At 42.0% G+C, this 25,497-nt stretch overlaps 2 protein-coding genes across 2 annotated transcripts in view; one reads left to right on the forward strand and one right to left on the reverse strand.

The window, feature by feature from the left end:
- Positions 1 to 9,031, forward strand: part of XPC (XPC complex subunit, DNA damage recognition and repair factor) — a 10,469-nt gene extending 1,438 nt beyond the window's left edge. The window contains 14 exon segments of the mRNA XM_010170454.2: positions 241 to 364; positions 1,302 to 1,386; positions 1,886 to 2,043; positions 2,256 to 2,376; positions 3,754 to 3,843; positions 4,283 to 5,182; positions 5,184 to 5,216; positions 5,694 to 5,854; positions 6,098 to 6,179; positions 6,639 to 6,773; positions 7,278 to 7,447; positions 7,672 to 7,765; positions 7,988 to 8,077; positions 8,740 to 9,031. Of these exon segments, the coding sequence (XP_010168756.1) occupies positions 241 to 364; positions 1,302 to 1,386; positions 1,886 to 2,043; positions 2,256 to 2,376; positions 3,754 to 3,843; positions 4,283 to 5,182; positions 5,184 to 5,216; positions 5,694 to 5,854; positions 6,098 to 6,179; positions 6,639 to 6,773; positions 7,278 to 7,447; positions 7,672 to 7,765; positions 7,988 to 8,077; positions 8,740 to 8,952 (2,456 nt within the window). The 3' untranslated portion in view covers positions 8,953 to 9,031.
- Positions 9,032 to 13,010: 3,979 nt separating this feature from the next.
- TMEM43 (transmembrane protein 43) lies at positions 13,011 to 25,475 on the reverse strand. The gene is made up of 12 exons (XM_010170456.2): positions 25,450 to 25,475; positions 24,511 to 24,660; positions 23,800 to 23,934; positions 23,007 to 23,101; positions 22,040 to 22,089; positions 19,583 to 19,652; positions 16,366 to 16,436; positions 16,079 to 16,200; positions 15,375 to 15,449; positions 15,139 to 15,240; positions 14,052 to 14,169; positions 13,011 to 13,329 (listed from the first exon to the last, which is right to left on the reverse strand). The coding sequence occupies exons 1-12, from the start codon at positions 25,459 to 25,461 to the stop codon at positions 13,127 to 13,129; spliced, it is 1,203 nt and encodes a 400-aa protein (XP_010168758.1). The 5' UTR covers positions 25,462 to 25,475; the 3' UTR covers positions 13,011 to 13,126.
- Positions 25,476 to 25,497: the final 22 nt, after the last annotated feature.

A 25,497-nucleotide genomic window follows, 5' to 3' on the forward strand; every position in this document is an offset into this window, starting at 1 on the left:
CCATTAGACTGTCCTGAGCTGATTCCTCAACAGCAAGTGACTTGCATCCCACAGTTATTTGAAATCTGAGCGTACACAGTATTATGGAAGATCCAGGAGCTGGTAATTACTGGGGATGTTCTGTTTGTAGGTTGTTTGAACATTTGAGAAGAAATAGGTAGGTTCTTATCTCATTGTCAGACCTCCCTGGGGCATCTGTTCCATGTTTACTTATCATTCGGTAATATTTTATTTTTCCAGAACTCCAGGAACCTACCACAGATAAGTTAGAAGAAGCTGCTGTTCTTCCAGCAGTGGTGCTGCCAAACAATCCTGTTGAGATAGAGATTGAAACCCCAGAGCAGGTGAAGAAAAGAGAGAGGAGGTAAGAACAGGGAAAGCAGTGGAGAGCCATTAAGGGATGAAGTTAAAAATATGCTAAGTCTTGACTGTCACTAACTTGCTCTGGGTGGAAATTCTACTTTGTGCAGACTGTTGAGTTGTAATGATGTGAGGTCATGGGATGGAGAACAGTTCACACACTGACAATTTTACCAAAAATCTTCAGTGGAAGTTAGTGGGAATGGAGGTTTTTCAGCTTCCTTGAAAATCAAGCGTGTAACTTCATTGTGCATCTACATTTCCAAACCAGGGACAGTAGTAGCTCTCTTCAAGGAGAGCTGTGGATGAACGGCTTTGTTTTACTGTAAATATCTTAACAGCTCAGGTGGAAGCCTCTGTGTGCCCGTACCTGAGGTGTGAATAGGTGGGTCAAATGAATGCCCTCAGCATCTGTGAGCATTATATGAAGGAAGGCTTTCTTTGTGTGGCAGCTGAAGGGCTAATGATATCATGCTGTTACAGGATGGGCACTGTCCCAGGCCAGCCCTTTGTAACAAAGCAACCAGAATACCTGTTGCTGCTAAAAGACTTCATCAATGAAGAAAAAACCATTTTTCCAGGAATCTGAATGGAATGCTAGCAGTAATCAAAAAGTTCAACAATTCAGACAGTGAGTTTTAAGTTTAGTATAGAGCTGTCCAAAGCTGTCTGGTAGGAAATTGTAGGCACGTAAAGTTAGATGGAATTTAGTCCATCTGAATATACTCCAGCTCTAAGCAGTTGGGTACATGGATTTCACAGTTTATTAGTCATATGCAGCCTATATGGCTGTTCACGTAGCCTGTAACTAAACTTTTGTTAAGTATGCATGGAGGATTCTCTGGGATGGATTCTCTTTGTGAACTGATCCAGTTCAGGAATCTAGAAAGGCAGGTCCATAGAAAACCCACAACATCCATTTCTCTTGTAATCTTATGCAGAGAAAAAAGGAAAGCCGAGTTTGAGATGTATCTTCGGAGAATGATGAAACGTTTCAGCAAGGAGGTTCGTGAGGACACACATAAGGTATTGATCACAGGGAAATGAGGCAAAGAATTGAGCATAGAGATGTCTGAATTGATTCGTAATGAAGAAAAAATATTTTTGATCAAATAATTTGAGGCCATGGCTAGAAGTGAAAAAAATAAAAAGGCTACAGACAAAATGCTCCTTAGACTTCTAAACTGTAAGTTAGAAACGTCAGTGACTGCATTAGTAAAATTCTAAATCAAAGCAGATGTGAGTAGGGTGTATATTTCTCCACTGAGTGTGTATCTGCTCATTCTGCCGGGGTTAAACTGTAAGTCATGTAGAGCTGGGGACACTGACAGTGGCTTCAGGGCTTTACTATCTTCTGATGGTGATCTGAAGACAGCCCTGTGTCAACCCTGTGTATGCTTGGGAGGCTTCATTGTTGCCTGTCTCTGTTAAAAGGAGCAGTAAAGCCTTCCTCATCTTTACCATGGACTATAGTTCAGCAAAGAAAATCTCTTGTGAACTCACTAAATGAACTTTTTTCTCTCAGGTTCACCTCTTGTGTTTATTGGCAAATGGTTTCTATAGGAACAGGATCTGCAGCCAGCCAGATCTTCATGCCATTGGTCTATCCATCATCCCCACCCACTTCACAAAAGTGCCTGCAGGCCAAGTGGACCTTCTCTACCTTTCCAACTTGGTGAAATGGTAAAACTCTCTTTCCTAATCATGCTGTCACACAGAGTGTAAGAGCCAGGGTTCAGGGAGAGGGGTAAATGTAATTACCAGTTTTCAGTGTTTTTTCTGATTTTAAATACAAGGGTGAGAGTCTGGCCTTTTTACAGAAGGAAAGGATGAACTCTGAAGTTTAAGAACACAGTCACAAACACTGGACAATAAGCAGGTGTTTCATATTTCAGGTTTGTTGGAACCTTCACTGTCAATGATGAGCTTTCCACTGAAAAAGGAGAGCCCCTGCAGTCAACCTTGGAGAGGCGCTTTGCCATCTATGCTGCACGAGATGATGAAGAGTTGGTTCATGTAAGTGACTGGGAAGTGCAAGGTTGGTTGCTGAGTTTGGATGCCAGATCAGTGCTGTAGTGCTCTCAGGTCATACACAAAGTGGTGTTTGAGGGATGCATTTGGAGAAAACAGATTGGTGACTTAGGTGATTCCATGGCTTTTTCTTTGTGTTGTATTTTTATCTGGAGTCCTTCTGTGATTAAGTTACTTAATTTGAACTATGCCTAACTGGACCCTCTAGTTCTGGTTGGTGTCACTGCATGCTCCATGTTCTGCTGTGGATGGCTTTACGTACAGTGTATAGAGCTACTTGTTCCTAAGTGTGCTTTGGCTTCTTTATATTGCTTTAGCAGTGTAGATCCAAGACAACCAGCTTAATAGATTTCTTCTGAAATTCTAATTTGAGTGAGGAAATTCTTGGGCCTACTTGCAGCCAGAGAAACTCTTCACTCATCTTTGAGTTGAAGCTTGGTAGTTTGTCCACTGAAGGCCAAAGAAATTGAGGTTTGATTTAGAGCAGCCCGATGCCAAGGCTTCAAAAGGACTTCAACTCTACAGTTGTTCTGTGGTGGAATTGGATTAGGGGAAGTGGAGTCAGTTGCTTCAAGTCACACAGAGATTGTGGTAAAACAACTGAGGGAGTGGAAAACAGAGATCAAATTGGCAGGGGACAAATGAGAGAGCAGAATCAAGCTGCTGCTTTGCAGGTGACTGGCTTGCAGCTCTGCCCTGTTGCTTTTGAAGTGGGATGTTGCAGCTTCTCTGCTGCAAAGCAGGAAGCTCTTGTTGTGGTGGCTTCACAGCCTTGCTGTAAAAATGCAGAGATGTCACTTCCTGGGACAGGAGGAAAAGACAAAGCAAGCCTCGCTTGGGCAGCTTCAGCTGAGTCCCATGCAGGAAGGCAGTTGCCAGGTCGCAGCTGTTAGCCACTCAGTTGTGACTGTGGTGACATTCTCTGAAAGGCTGGTGTTCCTGCTGGGTTCAGCTGGTACGTGGTTGGCTTTGGCCACCTTTGGGAGGCAGGGTTTAGAGTCATCTTACTCAGTTTTCTTCAAGAATGAGAGACTAATAGGGTAGATGGGATTTGGGTGACCTACTGAGACTGCTCCAGCAGGATGGGTCATTTAGCCTCTTCAGGAATTGGTTCCTCACCCGTGAGTTAACAGCAGTACCCCTGTCACTGTAGTACCATAAATTAAGAGCCAGAGAAGACTGTGTGGTGCTTTAATGCTATAGCAACTGGGCTACCTACCCCTGTGTCAGTGTATACAGCACTGGGTAAAAAGTAGGAATGAAAATGATTTGTGACAGAACCCAGATCGTAAAAGAGTTTCAAGAGGTTTTTTTTATATACCTTGAAAAAAGGTTAAACATGCTTTATTTTTTCTTTTGCAGCTATTTTTAATTATTCTGCGAGCACTGCAGCTGCTGTGTCGCCTCGTGCTGTCTTTTCAGCCTATTCCTCTCAAGGAAACAAGAACAAAGGTAGTTTTTGTTGGGTGTGTGGAATTAAGGAATAGGTCACTGGTTTAGAGAGTAGGATTGAAAAAACTTTACGGCTGTTGCAGCTTGAAGTGTATCACTGCATGAACCAGGCTGATGACAATGTTCTGTCTATAGTGCAGAAGATGCAAACCCTTAATTATTAGGTTTCTCCTTTAAAAAAAACACCCATTTTGTGTGTTTCAGCAAAGACTTTGTATGCTTCAGTGGTTTTAAATTTCTTTAAAACTTAGACAGCAAACACTTTCTGCTTGAGTGCACCTCTCTTCAGCCATTTGCCTGAAATTTTCATGTCCCTAAGACATGCAGATTGACCATGCATGCCAACCTTTGGTCTGCACACACCTCGTGCTGATTTCAGTCTTTTTTTAACCTATTTTTAGCCATGGTAATAGAAGTGACCGAGCCTCTTTCTCTGCAGGTAAAAAGCTCATCCAAGAGGCAGTCTCTCAGCGGTACCTCTGAGGGACAGGAGAGCTCTGCCACAACACCCAAAGCTGTGGCAAAAAAATGCCCTTGCAGAAAAGCCAAACAGGATGAAAAATCCTCGGAGAATGAAGAAGACAACAAGGAGCCAAAGAAGCGCAAAACTGCTCAGACCAAAAGGACATGCAAGTCAAAGTTGACTACAAGCAGCCAGGAACAGAAGGAATCTAGTAATCAAGAGAGCAGTTCAGTGGAAAAAGATGTGCCAGTCAGGCCCAAGAATGATCGCCGGAGACGAGTGGCCTCCAAAGTGTGTTACAAAGAAGAGAGTGGAAGTGATGAGGGCAGTGTTTCGGACTTTGAGGTTTCAGAGGAGAGTGATCTCTCTGATGAGGATTTTGAAACTGTCTCTAAAAGGCCAAGGAGCTCACTGGGCTCCCAGAAGTCAAAGGTAACAGCTATAAAAAGCCCAAAACCTGAGACTTCAGAATCAAGGCTATCCAAAAATTCACATGGAGCTGAGCCTAGGCCAGCACAAAGTACAGCTCCAGCCTTGCCTCATGCACAGAGAAAGAGAAACAAAATAATTTCTAGTGATGAGGATGATGGACAGCAGGAGGTAAAGAAAGTGATGGGCACGGACCAGTGGCTGGAGGTTTTCCTTGAACGTGAGGACAAGTGGGTGTGTGTAGACTGTGTTCATGGCAACGTTGGCCAGCCGCAGCTGTGCTTCACCTATGCCACGAAGCCACTTTTCTATATAGTGGGATTTGACAACGATGGGAGTGTCAGGGATGTGACACAAAGATATGACCCAGTGTGGATGACGGTAACAAGGAAGAGCCGTGTGGACCCCGAGTGGTGGGAAGACACACTGCAGCCGTATAGAAGTCCAAAAAAAGGAAAGAGACAAGAAGGAGGAAAATGAGGTAAATGGCAATAAGTTATTCAGGACATTTAGTGCCAGGAGTCCAGTCTTTGGATTCTCATTCAGGCAAAAACCATTACACATCTTTTCATGAGGAAGTCAGTTTGTGTTTGAGCTTGAAGTGTTCAGATTGAGCATGTTTTAAAGGGAATATATAATGATGGATTAAAATAATATCAAATGGAGGCTGTTCAGAGAAATCTGGATAGCAAAAGTACTGGACAGCCCATGCTGGAAACTTACTAATGTGGTTTCTGTACAGTTTAACATTACACTTCTTGGAGAGAGTCCTTAAAATACATTGATCTGGGTACACATCTACGTACCTGTTTGCAACAAGACTGCTTTGGTCTGTTGGCTGATCTGATTAAGTTTCTGCTGTTGTTCCCTTTGATCCACACTATAATAATTCTTATTTTCTTACAAATTGCAGTGCAAGAGAGTTGTGAAATCACTCTTCTTTGTATAATTCCTACAGTTTCAAGTAAAGCTTCAAGATCAACCTCTACCAACAGCAATTGGAGAGTACAAAAACCACCCACTTTATGCCCTGAAGAGGCACCTCTTGAAATATCAGGCGATCTATCCGGAATCAGCTGCTATCCTAGGGTACTGCAGGGGAGAGGCTGTCTACTCCAGGTGAGTGGTGCACATGTTGTCATGTGCAACTGTGACCTTCGTAACAAATTTAAGAGCTAATTTGTGTGAAGACAATGATGATACCAGCAGTGGTCTCAGGCCACGTGCATAGACAGGATGAGGCATTTAGCTGCTCAGACAGCATTTGCGTATCACTTACAGCTTTTTTACCATTCCTAACATGTAAATAACAGTTTGTAAGTCTCTTATGGAGGCTCTCTCTTCCCTCTTCCTTCTTTGTAGAGACTGTGTGCATACGCTGCACTCCAGGGACACTTGGCTGAAGAAAGCTCGAGTGGTGAGGATTGGGGAAGTGCCTTACAAGGTAAAAGGATTTGACTTCCTCCTGTGCAACACATCTGCCCTTTAAAGTTCCAAGCTCAATTCTGTTTTGGTTTTGCTTTCTTTCTGTCAGCAGATGTAGATTTCTTACTTGCTTGCATGGCTTGAGGTAGCTGCATTGTGAAGCTGTCTGCCTACTGTTCCTATAGCTCCTGTATACTATCCAAAGTCCAGCTATCTATTCTTCCCACCCCAATGGTATCTAGGAGAACTGCACCCTTTTCATCTTCTTCAAAGGCATCCTGGTGTTTCATATGAACTCCAGATCTGGCTCCCTGGTGCACACAGGTGCTGTGGGTCATCAGTTATGAGCAATGGGTACTGAAGCTAGGAAATTGGCATTTCTTCTGTCCTATAACCTTCTCCTTTGATATCCTAAGAAAGTCTGAAATCACTGGCAGCTTGTTGGGGTGTTACAGGCTTGGTCATTGTATTTGCACAGATGGTGAAAGGATTTTCCAACCAGGCGAGGAAGGCACGCCTTGCGGAGCCTGCAAACCGGGACAAAGAGGACCTGGCACTGTTTGGTCGCTGGCAGACAGAGGAGTATCAGCCGCCTATAGCAGTGGATGGAAAGGTAGCTAGGAAGGCAGAGGGCTGGTGTTAAAGGAAGTGTTTTGTATGGAGCCATGAGCTTTATTTTTGCAGGACTTGCATGTTTCAGAGGTGAGATCAGTCAGTAACATCTGGATTCAGGATTAAGAGTTCAGAGGTAACTGTACCTAGGACGAAATGGTCAAAACTTCACTGAGGCTTTTCTTTCCTGAGTACAAGTAATGAGTGCTAGCAGTGCAGACTGCTAACTTTATAATTTTGTTGATCTAATTTTCCTAGCCTGTGTTTGTTTAGCTAATTCTCTGCATTGCAGCCTGAGTAGCAAGGGCTGTGCAGAGAACATAGCTAGGAGATAACCATGCAGCTAAAATCTAGGCTTGTGCCTTGTCATGTGAATATTAATCAAATACTGGAGTGGAATGTAGTAGGTCAGAAAGAAGGGAGAGTCCCTGAGTTGCATCAGGGATTTTCACTTCTCTCCAGAGAGCAGGAGTATCACCATTTCTCTTTAATTTCACAATAACAGGTTCCTCGGAATGAATATGGAAATGTCTATCTCTTCCTGCCATCCATGTTACCCATTGGCTGTGTGCAGCTGAGACTCCCAAATCTGAACAGATTGGCGCGGAAGTTGGACATTGACTGTGCTCAAGCCATCACTGGATTTGATTTTCATGGCGGCTACTCGCACCCAGTGTAGGTAAAGCTGCTTTGTTGCAGCTGACAGATTTTGATGTCCTGCAGAAGTTGTGTACCCTGTGTTAAGGAGTACACGTGATGAGTTACATACTTAGATCCTAAGAGACAGACAGACAGTTCTGTCAATATTCAGTAGCTTTTGGTTTGGCTGGGTCAGCAGGCATTTGCTCCCTTTCTTTTTTCTTCTAGTAGCTGACAGAGGATTGTGTTCTCCTTCCTAGTACTGATGGCTACGTTGTCTGTGAGGAGTATAAAGATGTTCTCATTGCTGCCTGGGAGAATGAACAAGCAGAAATAGAAAAGAAGGAGAAGGAGGTGAGTGACAGTAGTTCATGTATTTAGCAGATAATTAGACACTCAATACATTTTACTTTTAAGGATCCGACTGGCCTATAATCTTTTAACGTGACACATTTAAGTCGGTGTGTGCTTTTTTAATGGTGGTTTGAAATCTTCAAACTTCTGTTTTCTGTGGGTGTAAATACATTGAAACTTAGAGTAGTAAATTCTTCTCTTTTCAATAACAATCCCACACAGAAGCGTGAGAAAAGAGCTCTGGGGAACTGGAAGCTGCTGATAAAAGGACTTCTCATCAGAGAGAGACTGAAGCAACGCTATTCCATCAAGGTATTCTGCGTATCTCTTAGTGGTTTATTTTTCAGGATGGTTTTTCTCTACCAAGATACTTTTTTTTCCAGAATTTCCAATATGTTGTGTTCTCAGCTGTAAAGTGTAGAACTTCCAGACTGCAGTTGCTCAAAAATATTTTTCTTTCCTGTTGTTAGCATGTGAATAGCAACTAGTAAAAAAAAACTACAGCAGAAATTTGATGTGGTCTGCGAAAGATTCATTTTTGTTTAACAAGAGATTAGTGTTTCCCCTAGCATAATTTTTTGTATTATTTTCTGTTTTGACATACCCCCTTCCTGTATTTATTCCTATACTAGCCCAGCAAGTAGCTAACAGGATGAGAGGGGGCGGCTTCTTGTTACAAAGTCCAATGTTTTAGTTCTTAATCTTTTCCCCATTGAGAAAGGTGAAAGGCATGATGTTTTTAAAGCAGGTTTATTTTTATTTTTCTGTCATCAAAAATATTTTGCTTGTGTTGAAAGAATGCTTGACATCCAGGAACAGAAACACACTGCTTTGGGTGAGAAGCCCGAACCAGAGCAGACAACTTTTGTAATGTCATTGAGCATCATTGTGACAGAAGACAAGCCCTTTTAGAAAAGGGTAGTTCTGAGCAATTTGTAGAGCAACTTTCCAATCTGCACACCTGTTTTTTCCAGACTGAGCCATCAGCACCTGAGACAGAGAAAGGAGCTGGGTTCTCTCCTGATGAAGAAGGAGGTCCGAGTTCAGAGACTGCAGTAAGGAGTGTGGCCATTTCTTGGCCCCGGAATCGCCAGTTAGAGAAAAAAGAAGAAGAGAAGACAACCAGAAAGAGCAAGCGAGAAAAGAAAGGAGAAGCAGCACAGTTGTTCCCTTTTGAGAAACTGTGATCAGAACAAGCATTTCTTTGTCATTTTCCAGATGCAAGAATCATAGTCACAACAAAAGTATCCTTTGCCACTTAAGGACTTTGTCTTCCTGTGCACTTGTGTTTCTGAGCTATCAGAGACCAACCTAATCAGGAGTTTCTTTTGCTATCACAGGTCATTAGGTTCATGCTTTTGTCCCTGGACTTAGGAGAAACAGAGGTGCAGTTGTACCTTCTAAGAAGATCACTTTGGGCTGTTGGGGTTTTCTGCTCTCTTTTGTGTCACTTGGCACTAATAATTGTTTCCTGAGGCATTCCTTTCATTAGCACTGTCTTTTTCCATTTTTCTGCTTTCCATTTTTTCCTGCTTGCCCAGAAAGCGTGCAGCTGCTCTGGAACAGTCTGCAGTGAGCTGGCCAAAGGACTACTAACACCCTCTTGGATTCATACCTTATCTAAATCAGTGGTGAATAGAGTAGGGGTCTTAGTCTCATCATCACAGAAGGGGAAGTACTTCCCCTAAGGTGTAAAGAAGCACACAAACAAGCTTTGGAGGAATCTGAAAAGTTACTTTCTAAACAATACCTGCCTTTTGTGAAAATTCAGTTTTGGCTTTTCAGCCTACAGTCTTTCTTTACTTTCAGAAATATTGTGCATTAGAAGGGAGAAGCCCTGTCCTCATTTCAAACTTAAGGCTAAATACGTCTTTGTAAGTAACTTGAATGTTTACATATTTGGTTCAGTTTTGTTTTATCAAGACCAAGTGGGTATGTTCTGGAGCAAAACAAGTAAAAGTGGCTGCGTGTCATTGTCAGAAATGAAATTCACTGCAACCAGAGAGCTCTTCTAAATGCTACCCAGTACCTAAGCATTTAAAAACTGTTAAGAGAGGAATGTTAAATCTACACAAGCTTTTCCTGCAGTTTTGTAGAAGAAATGCTGATCTATCTTTTGCAGTATTTTTATAACTAAATTACACTGACACTCTCTCTTTAAAAATAGTGGGAAATACAGTCTAGTCATTGCTGGACACGGTCAGAGAAGAAAGATTGGAATGTAAGAAAATGGCTTACATTTAATTATGTTCAGAAAAAAACCTCTATTTTTGTACTGTATTTGTAGATCAAAATAAAGTATGGAGAAAGAGAAATGTTGTTTGTAACACCTCCCCTCCAGCCAGCTCATTCTTCTGTAAGCAGCTCTGGTTCCCTGGAAGGACTCTCACACAAGGGTAAGAGCACACTGTAGTATTTCCAGAAGACACAAATCAGGTCCCAGGATATCACAGAGCTGCCTGCTTGTGAACTGTTGTAATGTGAAAGGGTTTTCATGCTGAGTTTCTAGGTTTTGCTACCAAATTCTAAAGAAATAAATTTTAAAAGCAACCTAAAGTGGAGGTTTGGGGGGGCAGACATGAACTGTACATAAGGCTTCAAGAAAAGTTCTTAATCTTTCATGAACTGGTAAAACTGCAGAGCCCAGAGGACGTGGTTCCTTCTGTGTTAGTCATCGTGACAACAAGATACAGCCTGAGATGAGCACTTTGAATGGGAGGGCCCAAGTCCAGCTCCTACTGGGATCAGTAATTTTTCATCTGCTTAAAAGGGGAGGCTGGTACCAGCTGTACCAGAGTGACTCTGCACTTCCTAACTTGGGACACTCAAGAGAGATAAATGAAGTTAGGAGTCTAGGGCCTGTTTATAATAACATCCAGAGGGCAGGATCCTACTCCTCAGCCCCCAGGGAGCCAGCTCTCCTAACATAAGCATGCAAAAGATGCAAGAGTAAATATGCTTTAAGGGAGACCAAAACAGAAAGGGAAGATGATAGACAAATCAGTACATGTTCTGTCCAAGTTTGGTATGGAAGCAAGAGAAATACTGCTTCAGTTGTTTCTATAGAAACATTGTTTGTGTACATGCAATGAAAGGAAGCCTTGGCTCCACCAGCACACCTGGCCTGGGAAATGTGAAGTTCTGGTCAGTGAAAGGAGTCTCACTTTATTTTGCATCATTCCTGTGCACACATAAGTACATAAGACAAAAGTATTTTAAGCTGTTCAATGCATAGGTTAAACCCTCAGTCTCTTTAAAAATATAAGAGGCTGTATCCAGTGAGGTTGAACCATCGTATTTTTGAAATAATCATATGGAGGCAAGGAAGTTACTGTTACTGAAGCAGTCGGTAACAGGAGTAAAACCACAGTAGCCTGGAATCAGCCTTTCATCATGGAGAAGCACATGGACCAGACAGCGGCTTGCTGGCATTAGGAACTTGCTTCCCAAAATGGGGAAATATTTGCAGGCGACACAAAACCCACCTGCACATTTATCTCAACCAGCAAGAGAAAACTAGTTGATGTGGAAGATACAGACTAATCCTTCATGTACCTGAACACGATTCCTGGACATGAAACATGCAATACTTCAAGGTAATGAAGAAGCAGCCTACAGCTCAACCTTTTGAAAGTTGTACTTTATTAATATAGAAAAGCTCAGCACGTCTGTAGAAAATCGTATCTTCATCTCTAACCCGGTAACACTGGTTCATTTCCTGCAACACTGGTAAAACAGCAGTCCAACACTTGGTTTTTCTCCCCAGTGGAGTGCAATTCTTAATGGATGGAGCAAAGGTCAGTACAAGCAAGCAGCAGGCAGACTGCACAGTATCACCAACATGTCAGCTGCGTGCATGAGACCACTGGCACTTCCTAGAACCTTTCTCTCACTAGTACTGCTTTGACCAGCAGAACTAAGCCATGAGACTGAACTGACAACATTCAAACACCAGAAGAATGAAAAGAATTAAGGCTAATAAAATAATTACTACTTCTCAAAACATTTATGATTTATAACAGTTCTCTAGTTTGGTACCTTTTGTAGCAAACATTTGCTTCTATGTATGTTCAAGTTAAGTTTCTTTGGTACAAGGAACACATTTCTCCTGATAGTTATAACTGGATTTCAGAAGAGAAGACATTATTTTTGTATTGAATTATGTATACTTACAGAAAAAAAAACCAACCAAAAAACCAAAACAAACAATACACTGTAGTGTAGGGAGGACACATCTGGAAGCCACACTCTAGATAGGTGGAGACAGATTTAAAACCAGTACAAGATAGTCTCTAATCTCAAGTACTGGTTACAGCAGAAATATGTAAACATGAGCCATCACAACGCTACAAGGCAGCATTCCTCTAACATGCTACGAAGCTCAAAATTCAGACTACTGAAGTTATGAAATCTAATGAGGCAAAAATGTTTTGATTATTTAATTTCATGGAGCATGTGCATTGTTCTTACTAAGTGAAATTCAAGAAAGAACAGCAAAACAACCCCAAATATTTTAAAGACTATACATTCAATTATAAAAGCTAATTTTGTTTCAAGGCAGCAGGTTTTATTTTTAAAGGTGAGTGACTTCTGCGTATCCCCTTAAGTGCAATTCAAAGTTAAATTTTTGAAGTAGTTATGCAGTGGTGTATAGTCCATGCTACCATTTTGGATGGTTAACCAAGAACAACTTCAGAGACTTTTAAAAAGTTGGGGGAAATCAATGCTTTCTGACAAATCCACCCTACTCAGAGCACTGCTAACCTGGCTGCTCGTTATTTTAAGTGACTTTGAAAATCCTCAGTTCAAAAGTACATGATTTACTGAAGTACTGCGTGAAATTCAACCACGTTGTGCTTTCCCTTTGAACACGTACACTTCCAAATGCATCAGCCAAAGAAGTGTACATGATACATAACTGTGCATACAAGAGAAGGCAGAGACAGGTATACACACGTATCTCCTAAGGATATCTAATCACGGCCCGTGTGATGAAGCTGGAATTTTCTCTGTAATACACAAGGTGCCCCAACTATCAGTGAGGACTTGCCAGTTCTTAAATCATGGGGAATTAGTACATGGCAAGAGGTACAAATCTGCTCATTCACTGACTTATAACCAATACAGACACCTCAAAATGCTTTTTTCCTCGAAGTCGTTGTCATTGACTTCCTACAAACAGCACCCTATAGGCCTGTTTTTCATGGATAACATGTAACAACCACATTCAAGCCCCCTCCCAAGCTCTGGGTGCACACTGCTGAATCGTGATGTGCTGTAAGCGTGCTGCAGGCACCGGGACAGAAATGCACTTCAAAAGTTTCTAACCAGGATTCAGTGCAAAAACCAACCACCTCCTCCTCACTGCTGCTTCTTTGGTGGAACACGAGATTTTGCAACCACAATTGGAACAACAGAGAGCAACCCCATCAGCAAAGCCCAGAGAGGGCGGTAGAAGAGCCAACCAATGGAGATGGTCAGAAGCGACAACGAACTGGCTACGCAGAAGGCAAAGGCTTTTAATCCAACGTTAACCAGATCTCTCACAACAGGAAACCAGTCCACTGCAGAAAGAATTAAACAAGGGATAAAGTAGTTGACAAGATGATAGTTTAAAAGGAAGTCTTATTCATGCCTGGGATTTGCACACTATTGCAATCAAAAGACTCAAATTATCTATCAAGAGCACTGGATAAAGCATTTCAGCCGAGTATCCTCAAGGCATTTGATAATTAAGCAACAGCTAAACATCTAAGGCAAGAGTATCCTCAAGGCATTTGATAATTAATAATCCAAAATGAAGTCTGAAGTCTTGTCCAAGGCCTGAGAGGCAGAGTAGACTGATAGCCTTGCAACTATGGAACTAGTCTAGGGCAACTGATACAATATGCTTGCACAAAAATTAATTCCTAGCAACAATAAATCTTGCAGTAACATGTATATGGATAAATAACTAAGAAAAAAAAAAAAAAAAGAGTTCACAGCTACAAAGCAAATGATAGCTTTGATGTCTGAAGTTCATACAAGTTTGAGGCACCGTCTTCTGAGACTGGAAATAGATATTTGCATTTTTATTTTTTTTTTAATGTTCAAAAATAACCCTCCAGTTCTGGGATCCTGTTTACCTGCAATTGCCTACAGTGACTTTCAGATCAAATCCAACCTGAGTTCAAACCAAATTCCTTCTGACCTCCAAATGAATTAATTGGATGTGTGAGCAAGAAAGGACTCTCTAAGGATTATGATCCTATTTCTAAATCATTTTACCTTTCTGCAAAAAACTTACCCAAAGTGTAAACAATTCGGGTCATTAGGTTGATGCCTACAAACATCGCCAGCCAGCCTGCTGCACGGAGGGCCCAGGTCTTCATGGTGTTACTCTCGTGCTCTTTCTGAAACACTTCCTGAAAGCAAACACCATTACATGCAGCCTGCATCTAAAATTTCTTTCGAGATCCTCTTCAATTCCAGTGTATTATGAGACAACAGCATTTTAGGAGTACAAATTCTGTTGTAGAAGATATATTGCAGGGTCTTTTTGCGCAGTGTTGCAGCACACTGCAATAGATTTCAAAGTGGGGCACAAGGGGGGGGTACTCTCTTTCAGCGCAAAACAAAAGCCTTTTTAACTGCTTTTGGGAGCTCCTGTAAATTCTTGACATCTGGGATTTTTGAAGCAGGGCATGAAACAATCATTAATGGAAACAAACCTACTAAAAGGAGTAAATGAATCACCAAATTGCTGGAGCATGCAGGATTTATTGGAGCATAATGCTCTGCCTGAAGGTTCTTTCTCAGCCAGAATAGCAATAAACATTTCAAACAAGCCCAAACTCCTGTAATTAGAAGCTGAAGAGAAGACAGCTCCTACGGTTTGTTTAATTAAAGCCTGATTTTTACTATTTTTACATACAACCTTTTCAAAAGCATGTGCTTGCATGTGTAAGTGGGAAACTACCGAAGAGCAAATAAAGGCAAAATGAGAAGACACACAAACAGCCTTTAAAGCAAAGGATGTTCAGCAGCAGCACAAGGGATTTAAAAAAAATAATTATATATATACACACAGTTATTTTAGGAACAGTTCCTTTTTAAAATTAAAAAGACCATCAGGAATAACTATAGCCAGATTATGTACTGCTAGTGGGTGAAGCACAGCATTTTGCTGCAACACAAAAAATGTGCAGGAATCTGGAAGGAAACACAGGTTATAACATGTTCTCCTAGAAAATGGAGAGAGAAAAGCCAGTGTTTACATCAGGTAGCTCCTCCCATAGAGTAGGTCTGAAGGAGAATGAGAGCTTATCCCCCTTGCTGCTTCTGCACTACCATTTCCAATTTTAACCCTTCACTAGTACATTGTGGTATCTCACCTCCACAGAGAGATCTCCAGGATAAAGAATCTGCAGGACATATCCAGCCTTGGTGTGATATGCAACCAGCTGATCACCTTGCTGGCGGGCAATCACAGTCACCTTGGAAGAAAGGGCAAGAGATTTACTGGTTACCGAGGGTCCTGGTGTTTGCTAGGATAGGGTTTTCTCCTCAGATCTAGGATGTTCTCTCTCAAAACAGAGGTTGCAAAATAAAGAAAGAGATGAAGACCCACCTTATCAGCAGAGCCCAAATGGGGGTCATCTCCACTCAGACCTGCATAGAAGAACGAGACACGAAGGTCTCCTACCTACAAACGAGAATATTGGAAGTCAAGAAAGATTTATTTACAAAGAAGAATCACAGGAAAGTCAACTCTGCATGAGAACACCTTTTATGTTTCAACACTTCTTCTGAAATTTTATGTCAAGCCAGAGAATATCCAGAATTATTTCCAAGCCATACTTTCTTTCAGGCCTAGTTGACAGCCAAAACAGCGATAGCTCAAATGCTGTTTTGCAATACCCTCTCTACATTAGCTGCAGGAGCACGTTAACACCAATGAGATCCTATGTTCATCCCTTCTCATTTCATCTTTTGGCAGAGCAGGGCAGGCAGCACAAGCTGACAGCAAGCTAATTCATTGTTCTCTGTTGAGTACAGAAAGGCACAGGTAGAACCCACCTCCCAGCACCATCCCATGTCTTTCCATTTAAAAGCATGCCAGACTCAAGAAAACAGAAGACAAAGATGTAGGCAGGATCAGAAGCTCCCTGCAAGTGAAACACTCTTGCTGAAGGACTGTACTAAGGGGTTCATCCTAGGTGATGGCCTGCACTCCAATTTCTGCACATTTAAATAAAAATGGGGCATGTCCCTTTTTTTTTCCCCCCACATAATTCCACAAATCATTGCTTTGGTTTATCTTTCTCATCTTACTTCTGGACGCCTGGGGTTCTCGCTGTGGTAGAAGTAATCTCCTCCTCGGGTAACATCAGCATGTGGATCCTCAAGGTGTGACAAACTCAACTGCTTGAAGTCATCGATTTTATCCACAAGGCCTAAACAGAATAAAGAATCAAGCTCAGGTCTGGTGTCTACTTTGGAACAGGCAATCTTCTGGCTGGCTTCCTGATTATCACTTGAAATGACTACCATTGTGGAAAGAACCAAAGCTGGCTGCTGATGCAACAGCAGACACAAAGCCAGTACAAAGCAATCCTTACCCTTGGAAAGAACAAAGCTGCCAACCTGGACGTTAGGAGATACAGCAGTGAAAGACTCCACAGCCATGGCACTGGGGGAACAGAAAGAGTCCCTGATTAGTCCCAGAATTATCATCAAACCCTTGATCTGCAGTATGTAATATATGGCAATGTGGGAAAATAACGGAAAATTGGCGAGGAGGATTTTAAACACACTTAAGTGATTTGCAGCAGAAAAACATACGTATCGTACTAACTGTTGTTTAGCCTTGAGTGTTGGACAAGCAGCACATCTGTGTTTAGATAACAGAGGCCTGTGATAGACTTAGAGGCACCCTATCAAACAGCTTGAGATTCCTTCCCTGCTGTGGGAAGGATCAAAGCACAGTGGTAAACTACTCCTACATGAATCCTTGAAATACAAGTTTGGTGATGCTCTAGCAAGGATCGAGCTCCGTGGTGCCTGCGTCCCTGCCTGTGTGCCTCTGCCTGGGCTCTGCTTCAGGGATTCCCTGGTTGGTGAGGTAATGAAAATAAATTTACTCTTTGCATTTCATCCATGGTTTTGTGGCTGTTCCTGTGTCCTGCCTGTGCTGGCTCACACAAGAGCATAAAAGGTACTATGTCAAACATCCAGAGAAACTCAAAGAGCTAAATGACTGTCACGAGGTGAAAAAAAAAAATCCATCAAGGAACTGTGTCCAGACTTCACAGTGCTGGAGCCATTAAAATAAGTTAAAACAAGATATGACTGTCTCATCCCCTGGCCTGACCTTCCATTCACACTATAGGATTTCACTATTTTTTTCTGTATTGAACCTATAATGGGCTGAAATGAAGTTCAACCCTTAGGAAGCTGTTCCGTGGTGATAAAGAGGTTTTGAGTGATAATGAATTAATCACATTGCTAGATGAATACCTGCAACGTTTAACTACACCCTCACCAAGTTCACTGACAATACCAAGCTGGGTGGGGCACTCAACATGCCAGAGGGATGGGATGCCATCCAGAGGGACCTGGACAGGCTGGAGAAGTGGGTCCAGGTGAACCTCATGAGGTTCAACAAGGCCAAGTGCAGGGTCCTGCACCTGGATCGGGACAATCCTCATTGTCGATACAGGCTAGGAGATGATGTGCTGGAAAGCAGCCCTGAGGAAAAGGACTTGGGGGTAGTAGTGGATGAAAAGCTGGACATGAGCCACCAATGCGTATCTGCAGCCCAGAGGCCAACTGCATCCTGGGCTGCATCAGAAGTGTGGCCAGATCGAGAGAGGTGATCCTGCCCCTCTACTCTGCTCTGGTGAGACCTCACCTGGGATACTGCGTCCAGTTTTGGAGCCCTCAACACAAGAAGGATGTGTACCTGTTGGAGCAAGTCGAGAGGACTGCCACAAAAATGATCAAAGGGCTGAAGCACCTCTCCTGTGAGGACAGGCTGAGAGAGTTGGGGTTGTTCAGCCTGGAGAAGAAAAGGTGCCGGGGGGACCTTATAGTGGCCTCCTAGTACCTGAACACTGCCTGTAAGAAAGCTGGGGAAGAACTGTTCACAGGGGCACGTAGCAATAGGAGGAGGGGTGATGGTTTTAAACTAGAAAAAGGCTAGATTTAGGCTGGATATTAGAAAAAAGTTCTTCAATATGAGGTTGGTGGATCATTGGAACAAGTTTCCCAGAGAGGTAGCGGAGGCCACATCCCTGGAGATATTCAAGGTCAGGCTTGATGGGGCTCTGAGCAACCTGCTCTAGTAAAGATGTGCCTGCTCACTGCAGGGGGGTTGGACTAGATGACCTTTGAAGGTCCCTTCCAACCCAAACCGTTCTATGATTCTACACTTGTTCATGCACTTTATTTCTAGCCTGAATTTATTTAGCTTCCATTGTCAACTGCTAGATCTTACCTGCTAAATTAAGAAACCTAGATCATAAACCTTCACTATATAAAGGCACTTCTACATCATGGCCAAGTCAATTAAATTCCAAACTCAGGAATCCTTTACTTGCAAACTTGACTTCATTCTCATAAGTAGTACTACCAGAATCTCTTGGCAGTAAAGAATAGATTTTATTTTCACAAATGTCTAAGTTGCATAAAAAGACAAGATAGATGAACAGAAGGAAGATGGCATGTAGCACACACTTAAAATAGAGTCTCATTAATGCTAGGCATGAATTCTAAAGTTCAGCATGTCTGTATACACCATGTTGTCTCAAGCAATGTTCCACCACAGTATGCTCAGTCTCCTTGGTTTGTTCCAATACACCCAGATGAAATGTTCTAGCTGCAGCACTTCCAAATTATGTACTGCAACAGCACTAAATCAAAAGTGTTTCTTACTCTCAACTGGAAATTTGCATTTGCTGGAGAAGGCTTGGAGAATTTTCATTAACAAAAACGTGTGCATGGAGAAGAGAGACAAAGCAAGTTTGTCATCTGTGCATTATCTCTTGTTTAAACAAGTCGGCTAGTTGGGAATTACAATAAAAACACAGAGATCTTTGCTTTTCCTTCTGAAGCAGTACATCTAAATAAAGGGCAGTGTATTTGGATAAGCTCACAGAACCAAAACAAAGTTCTGAAGATTTTGCAAAGTTCAAAGTTTCTGAAATCTTGGTCCTACTATCTCTCTGGCTGTACTTTTCATTCACACATAATGTTTTTTTTGCCAGATGGCATCCTGCATCCTAAGGAACCAAGAAGGTGCTGTGAGAAAGACAAGTAAGCTAAAACTCAGCATTAAAAACAGCACACTGTGGTGTAACTAAAATGCTGCAGATGAGAGATACATGAAACAAGTTATATATGAGCGATTGCCACAAATAAGCCTGTGAACTCATACATGCCTGCTTAGAAGAGCAGCATGCAAGTGGTGTGACTAGCTCATGGGCTGCCTGTTATTCTAACTTTGTACTTGTAATAGAGGGAAGAATTAGTAACAGACTGCACTAACAAACAATGAAAGTCAGAAAGGAACCCATTCAAGTTCTCCTACACGGAGACCACATGGTCCAGAGGTATTATAATAGTAGTCTGACGTCCAACTAATGGATAGTTTAATTCTGGTTCCACTAGGCAGCTTTGAACTGCTCTCTAATTCCTCTGTGCCTTAGCTCCCCCAACTACCAAAAGACCAACAGTTTCCATCTACTTCACTGTGTCATGAAGATTAATCATTCAGCTTTCATCTTTGATCAGACACAGTGACAGAATCTAGAAGGACTGCACTAGGTGGTAAATTACCTTGGGTTTTTGTGTCCAATTTCTTGATCAAAGTTTCTGCTGTTCACAACTTCCGATTTCCATTCGGTATCTAAAGAAAATGATATGAAGGTTGAGGAGAAAACAGGAAAAATTGCCACTCAGATCTTAGTTACTGAAGACATCTTTCAAATCAATGAATCAGTTGTTACACTTGCAGTAACAATATTTACATCAAAGTATGCATGTGATAGTCTGCACTGATACATAAATCCATCTTCCTGGCATATTAACAAGGAATGGAAGGATTTAGAAAAAAGGGCTTTTGGCGATAAAATTGTAACTCCACTCTGCTCAGTAGGAGCTTTGCAGTTGGGTTTGATTCCTGGCTCCACTCTTTGGGAATAATCTGGTTTCCAAGGAAAGGCTGTGAGCTCTGTTGGAACTAGCAAATTCCAGTGCAGTCAAGCAACACAGAGAGATGGTACCTGTATGTCCCACTACCAAAAATGCATACTGCTGCCTTTGTTCAGGCCACAGCAGCCTTCCCACATCCCAGAACAGATTCCAGTAGGTTTCTAATAACTCCTACAAAATTAGAGTCCCTTTTATGAGCAGCTTCCACATCAAATATAGCTTTGCTCTACTTTCATGAACAAGTAGAGAGGAAAGAAAGGGAGTCTGGTTAAACAGTGGAGCCGGGATCATTGTAAGGGATATTCTGGTGTATCGGATATGTAGCAAGGCTTTAGCAGTGGTGGGCGCTGCAGGGGATGCACTGTGTTGGATACAGCTGGCTCCACATCAACCCCACCACAGGCCACAGCTGAGCACATCAGTGAAGTTCAGGGCATTTCCATGAAAACTTTTTAAAGAAAGGGTACAAAACAACAAATGGGGCAGAGAAGGAACAAAAAAGAGGAACAACAGAGGGAACACCAAAGTTGGAGGAGAAAACGCTCCACAGCAGAGCAGATATTCAGTGCAGTATGTGAAGAGTCCATTCTGGAACATGGGAAAAGTGTAAAAAGGAAAGAGCAGCAGAGAAAAACCACTATGTACTGGTGGTAAACCACACCGATGGATGGTTTACCCAAATTAGTGGGGCAGCAAGCGGTGCAATTTCCCTGCACCGCTTGCTGCCCCACTAAAGGGAGCGAGTGTTATCTGTGGTGAAAACAGGGCGGTAAGGGGGCAAGGGGAGAGGTGTCTGGAGTGAAGTTGAGCCTGGGAAAGGGTAAGAGCAAATGTCTTTACCCAACATCTGAATAAATATTTAAATATTTATTTTAATTGACAATAAATTAATTTTGCTCAAGTCAAGCCTGTTTTGCCCAAAATGGTAAAACTGGCAAGCAATCTCCCTGTCTTTATTTTAACCCACAAGCTCTCTCATTCCTGTTCTTCCCAATCTCTTCCTTAGTCCCGCTGAGGGGGAGAGTAAGCAAGTGTCTGTGTGTGTGCCCTGGGCTGCCAGACAAAGCTGACCCACCACATCTAGGAATATCCAGACTTTTAGTCTCTTCCTTAGTCCTGCTGAGGGGAAGAGTAAGCAAGTGGCTGTGTGTGCCCTGGGCTGCCAGACAAAGCTAACCCACCACATCTAGGAATATCCAGACTTTTACTGGACAGAATCCATCAATCTTGAGAGGGCAGCTGGTTTTTTAAACAGCATTTATTTTTATTCCCTGCCTCTGTAAGGCTGTTTTTCACAGCTCACAACCACTAGCTTTGCTCCTTACACATCTCCATGCTGCAGGGTCCCGTGCTTCACTGAGCTGGGGTATTTTTATGATCACACCCAGAAACTGCTGCACACCCATGTTACACCTCCATGTGCTTTAATCAGAGATAAATGAAGCAGAGATCGGTCCCCAGATACACAATGACTCAGAGTATTTTTCTGCCACTGGGTAGATGAGAATAATGTTCTCAGTTCTGCTCCTGCCAAAAAAATATTCGGCAAAAGCCACAGGGCACATCAGAAAGTGGTGGTGCTTTTAATTAGCTGGTATCAACACCTACACAGACTCTCAACAGGCTGTCTCATGGGCTGAAGCTACACCATTCTTCCCCATCTATTCTCTTCTCAGTCCTGACACATGTCTAACTACTCCACTTCTGAGGAGTAATTGCAAGCGTAGATTTGAACACACTCCCCTCTCTGTCCATCTCCTGTCACTGAGGACCTTATGAGCCCTGTCTCTGGAGCATCCTATCCCTAGATGCTGCTCTGAACCTTTAAGGATTTCAAAGACAAGACTTAGATTTTCTGTAGTAGTTTCTTGCTAATAGCACACGTCTTTTCATCTCAGTTACCTCAAGAAAGGGAGGTCCTGCCATTTGTTTAGGAAACAGAATTTTTGCTTATTTCTTTACATTCCTTTCCTTTCTTTCCCAACAAGAAAATACAGAGTTTACAACAAAAAACCAAAATACACACACATTAAAGTCAAAAATTACATGCATAAAAGAAAAGGGACTTTCTGTTGAACTTACTGTATGAATACTTTGTCTCTTTCACAATCTTACCATTCTCTTCATATTCCCTGCAGAGAAAAGGGATGGGATGAGAAGCAAAACAGTGCACACACACCCCTGCTCAGGGCAGAATACACTTTAAAAATGAAATAGACAAAACAAACTTATCTTTACAAGTAAACTAACCCTTCTCTGAACTACCTATTCTGAAGACAGATTCTCTGTACAAAGAGAAAACTACACACAAATGCTAAACAGCCACAACCCTTTTATTCCCTTGTTGCTAACAAGGAGGTGTTGACTAGATCAATGCAGAACAACCAGTATTGAAGACAGTGAGAAAAGCTGACCTAAATCAATGAGTCCCTTACAGGTGCTGCACCATGAACATGTTAAAACTACAAAGTTGTTTTTCACACTTTCACAACCTATCAATCATATTTTTTTTTTGTATGGCACAAAAGATATTTGGAACATGAGTTCTGTGGAGTCAGACCTACATAATAGCTAGTAACTTTTATGCTACTGTCAGTGGAATTATTATCAATAACAGAAATGTTTTCCCTCTTAGCAGAGCAAGACAACTTAAAACTATTAGCAGAGTAGCTAACATCTCACTACAGTTCTGTAGATCCACAAGTAAATCATTGTCATTGTGGAAGAAAGCCAAGGGAAAATGTTACGAAGTTTCTGGATTCAGCAAAAATTTTTTTGTATTTCCTTTCTGAGCACAGAGAAAAAAAAATTGCTTGAGGGTCCATGCTTAAGTTTTAAAGAACAGCAGCAGTAAAGGCTCAGCAGATACAGGGAAAAAGAGGATTATAAAGTTTCATTTGAAAAAAATCATGACCAAATATTTTGGGACAATGGTTTTGATTCTGCTAATCAACTAGCAGGCAGGGAATGGGAAGAGGAAAAAAATTGTGATGGGATCCAGTTAATACAAGAGCTTTATAAACAACTTTTAAAAATTACTTTCACTTACCTGGAATCTTCATGTTCTACCCACTGGTACATTTCCACAGTACGCTTAAGCTTGACAGCCTGAACCGAGAGCCCATAGCTGGGATCAAACAAAGGCTATTTAAAAATTAAAGAAAATAAAAGTGAGTCTAAATGCAGAACCTCACGAACTCTGTACTTTTATTACTGAACGCATTTACACATCTCGCTGTACATAATTAGTTCTGTGTTACACACAGTTGAATATAGTATAAATGTTATGAAAGACAAAAAGGAGCTTCTTTATATCACTGATAAAACTGACTTAAAGAATCATCATGAAAAATTATTGCCATAGTGAATAATAAAACCAGAAATCCTGGCTAATGGTACGCAGGCTTAAGTGTTTAAACCAGGGGGAGATTTTATTTTGCTGGAAGTTGCTGTGCTACGTTACCTTCTGCAAAGCAGTCAGACCATGGAAAATATCATCACTGCTGAAAAGTCAGAACGTGAAGAACCTCTGTACTGCAAAAGCCTGAAGCCTTTACAGTATCATGAATATACAACAGGTTCCCTATACAAAGGGGAATTGAAATTATCCACAAAAGGCAGTGAGAGGGTAAACACAGCTAGAGGTGGGTGTAGGGAGATCAAAGCATCTCCCTGATTCTGGGCCAAGAAACAAAGCCTGGGTGGAAGTCAGCAATGCTTACAGAGGAGGAGAGAAGCTACATGTTTTCTCCCTGGATATCAAGCATAATTTTAATTGGCAAAGACTTTTCCTTCCCTCTAAGCTTGAAATACTCATCTCTTTAAGATACTATTGTATTTACCTTAGGTGTACTCAGAGCGCCAGCTAAGTGCACCAATCTCCCTTCATTCTGCTGAGACACACTGTGGATGCTACCAAGAGGGATCACAAGAGAAAGGCCCTCATCAAGAGATTTGGCTGTCCTTAAAGCTCGTCCCTGCAATTAAGAAAAGCAAAATCAAATTGCAAAGAATCAATGGCACAGCAGTTTTTTGTGAAAAAGGTCAGCAGACAAGTGATCTGAAGACCACAAGAAATGCTTATATACTCAAGGCATATTGTTGAGACACACCTGTACTTCTCCACTCTCTCTTTCTGTGTCTGACAGAGTTTGGGGCAGTACTTCTTACCCACGCAGTAAGATGATTAACATTGACTAAGCTGCTCAAACACACATAGATTATTCCTACAAGGGTCCAAAGTTATTGCCCTTCAACTCTTACCTTATTAATTCTTCACAAATAACTGCAAAAATTATGCCTATTATGATCCTTTTTCTACAGGGCCATATGACTACTTGGCAGCTTTCCTTAACTTGCCACTATGTTATGGTGTGCTTTTTCCTGCAAAGTCACTGAAACTGGGAGTAGTACGCTATCCTATCCTCTTCTCATGAAGTAATAAAGCTTTAACTTGATCATTCTAGTAAGCCTATAAATGCAAAACTAGTTGAATGTCACCTCAGCTGTGACATTTTAAAGCTGTGTAGAAACACTGACAGTACTCCACTTACTTCATTGGTAAAAAGAAGGTAGAAAGACAGAAGAAATGTCACAAGTCCAATCAGCATGCCTCCAGAAGTTTCACTGAGCCTCTCCAGGAATCCTGGTTTGGACTCACTTGTGATTTTAACATGTTCTTTTCTGCTGCCTGTGTCAGAGAACTGTTGGAGATAAACCAAAAAATACAACATTGGTGTGACAGAGAAAGGCATTCTGTTTCAAAATAAGTCTTTTGGTTTTTTTAATACTGCTGCTTTACAGAGTAGCACCTCTTGCCTTGGACCAAAACCTTGCCACACTTATTAAATGCCTTATCACACTTTTGATACCAAAAATACAATCAATAAATACAACTCAAGCCTAATGGAAAGTAACAATTGCTGTTATAGTGGTTCAACATGTTCCTTCAAGCTTTCTTCAGTCTCTTTCTAGGCTCCCGGTTTGGTGTCCACACCCCATATTCAGGCCAGGACAAACTGAGTAATACTTCTGAATTCCAGACCAGCTAAAACATAGCTATAAATAACAAGTTACATTTTACCTCACCAGTGGAAAAGTGCCTGCATACTTTAAAATAATTGCATCTCAGGCAACAAAAAGAGGCAGCTTATAAACGAAATTGCTATTGCTGTCCTGACCCATGACACATTAAAGCACGAAAGCCCAGGGGTTTATATCTACCAGCAGTCTCTGTATGGACGCTGGCTGCAGGGAACAACCAAGAAGTAACTTCAGGGCAGTATCAGTACACGTAGCCAAGGGAGGAAGCGAGGCTTCTCTTTTGCTCATCTCGAGATGCCAGGTGGGATGTGACAGCGGCCCCCCCGCTGCACAGGGCCCCTCGCCACAGACAGGCCACCGGGGGAGCGGCCGGAGCGGGAACGGGTCGACCCGGGAGACCACCAGACGCAGCGTGGGGCAACGGCAGGACCGGCCCGAGCAGCACTTACATTCCTCGACATCTTGAGCGTCTTGCCCTCGCTGGGTACCACACCGCA

Source organism: Antrostomus carolinensis, unplaced genomic scaffold (genome assembly GCF_000700745.2).
Source record: "Antrostomus carolinensis isolate BGI_N321 unplaced genomic scaffold, ASM70074v2 scaffold29586, whole genome shotgun sequence".
Classification (NCBI taxonomy): domain Eukaryota; kingdom Metazoa; phylum Chordata; class Aves; order Caprimulgiformes; family Caprimulgidae; genus Antrostomus; species Antrostomus carolinensis.

Bases quoted from the DNA above. Each gene is read 5' to 3' on its own strand.
- TMEM43 (XM_010170456.2), bottom strand. The intron at 23,102-23,799 runs GTAAATACAATA...ATTTTTAAATAG, and splicing joins GCGCTCTGAGTACACCTAAG to CCTTTGTTTGATCCCAGCTA. The intron at 16,201-16,365 runs GTAAGGATTGCT...TATTCTGTTTAG, and splicing joins CAGCTTTGTTCTTTCCAAGG to GCCTTGTGGATAAAATCGAT.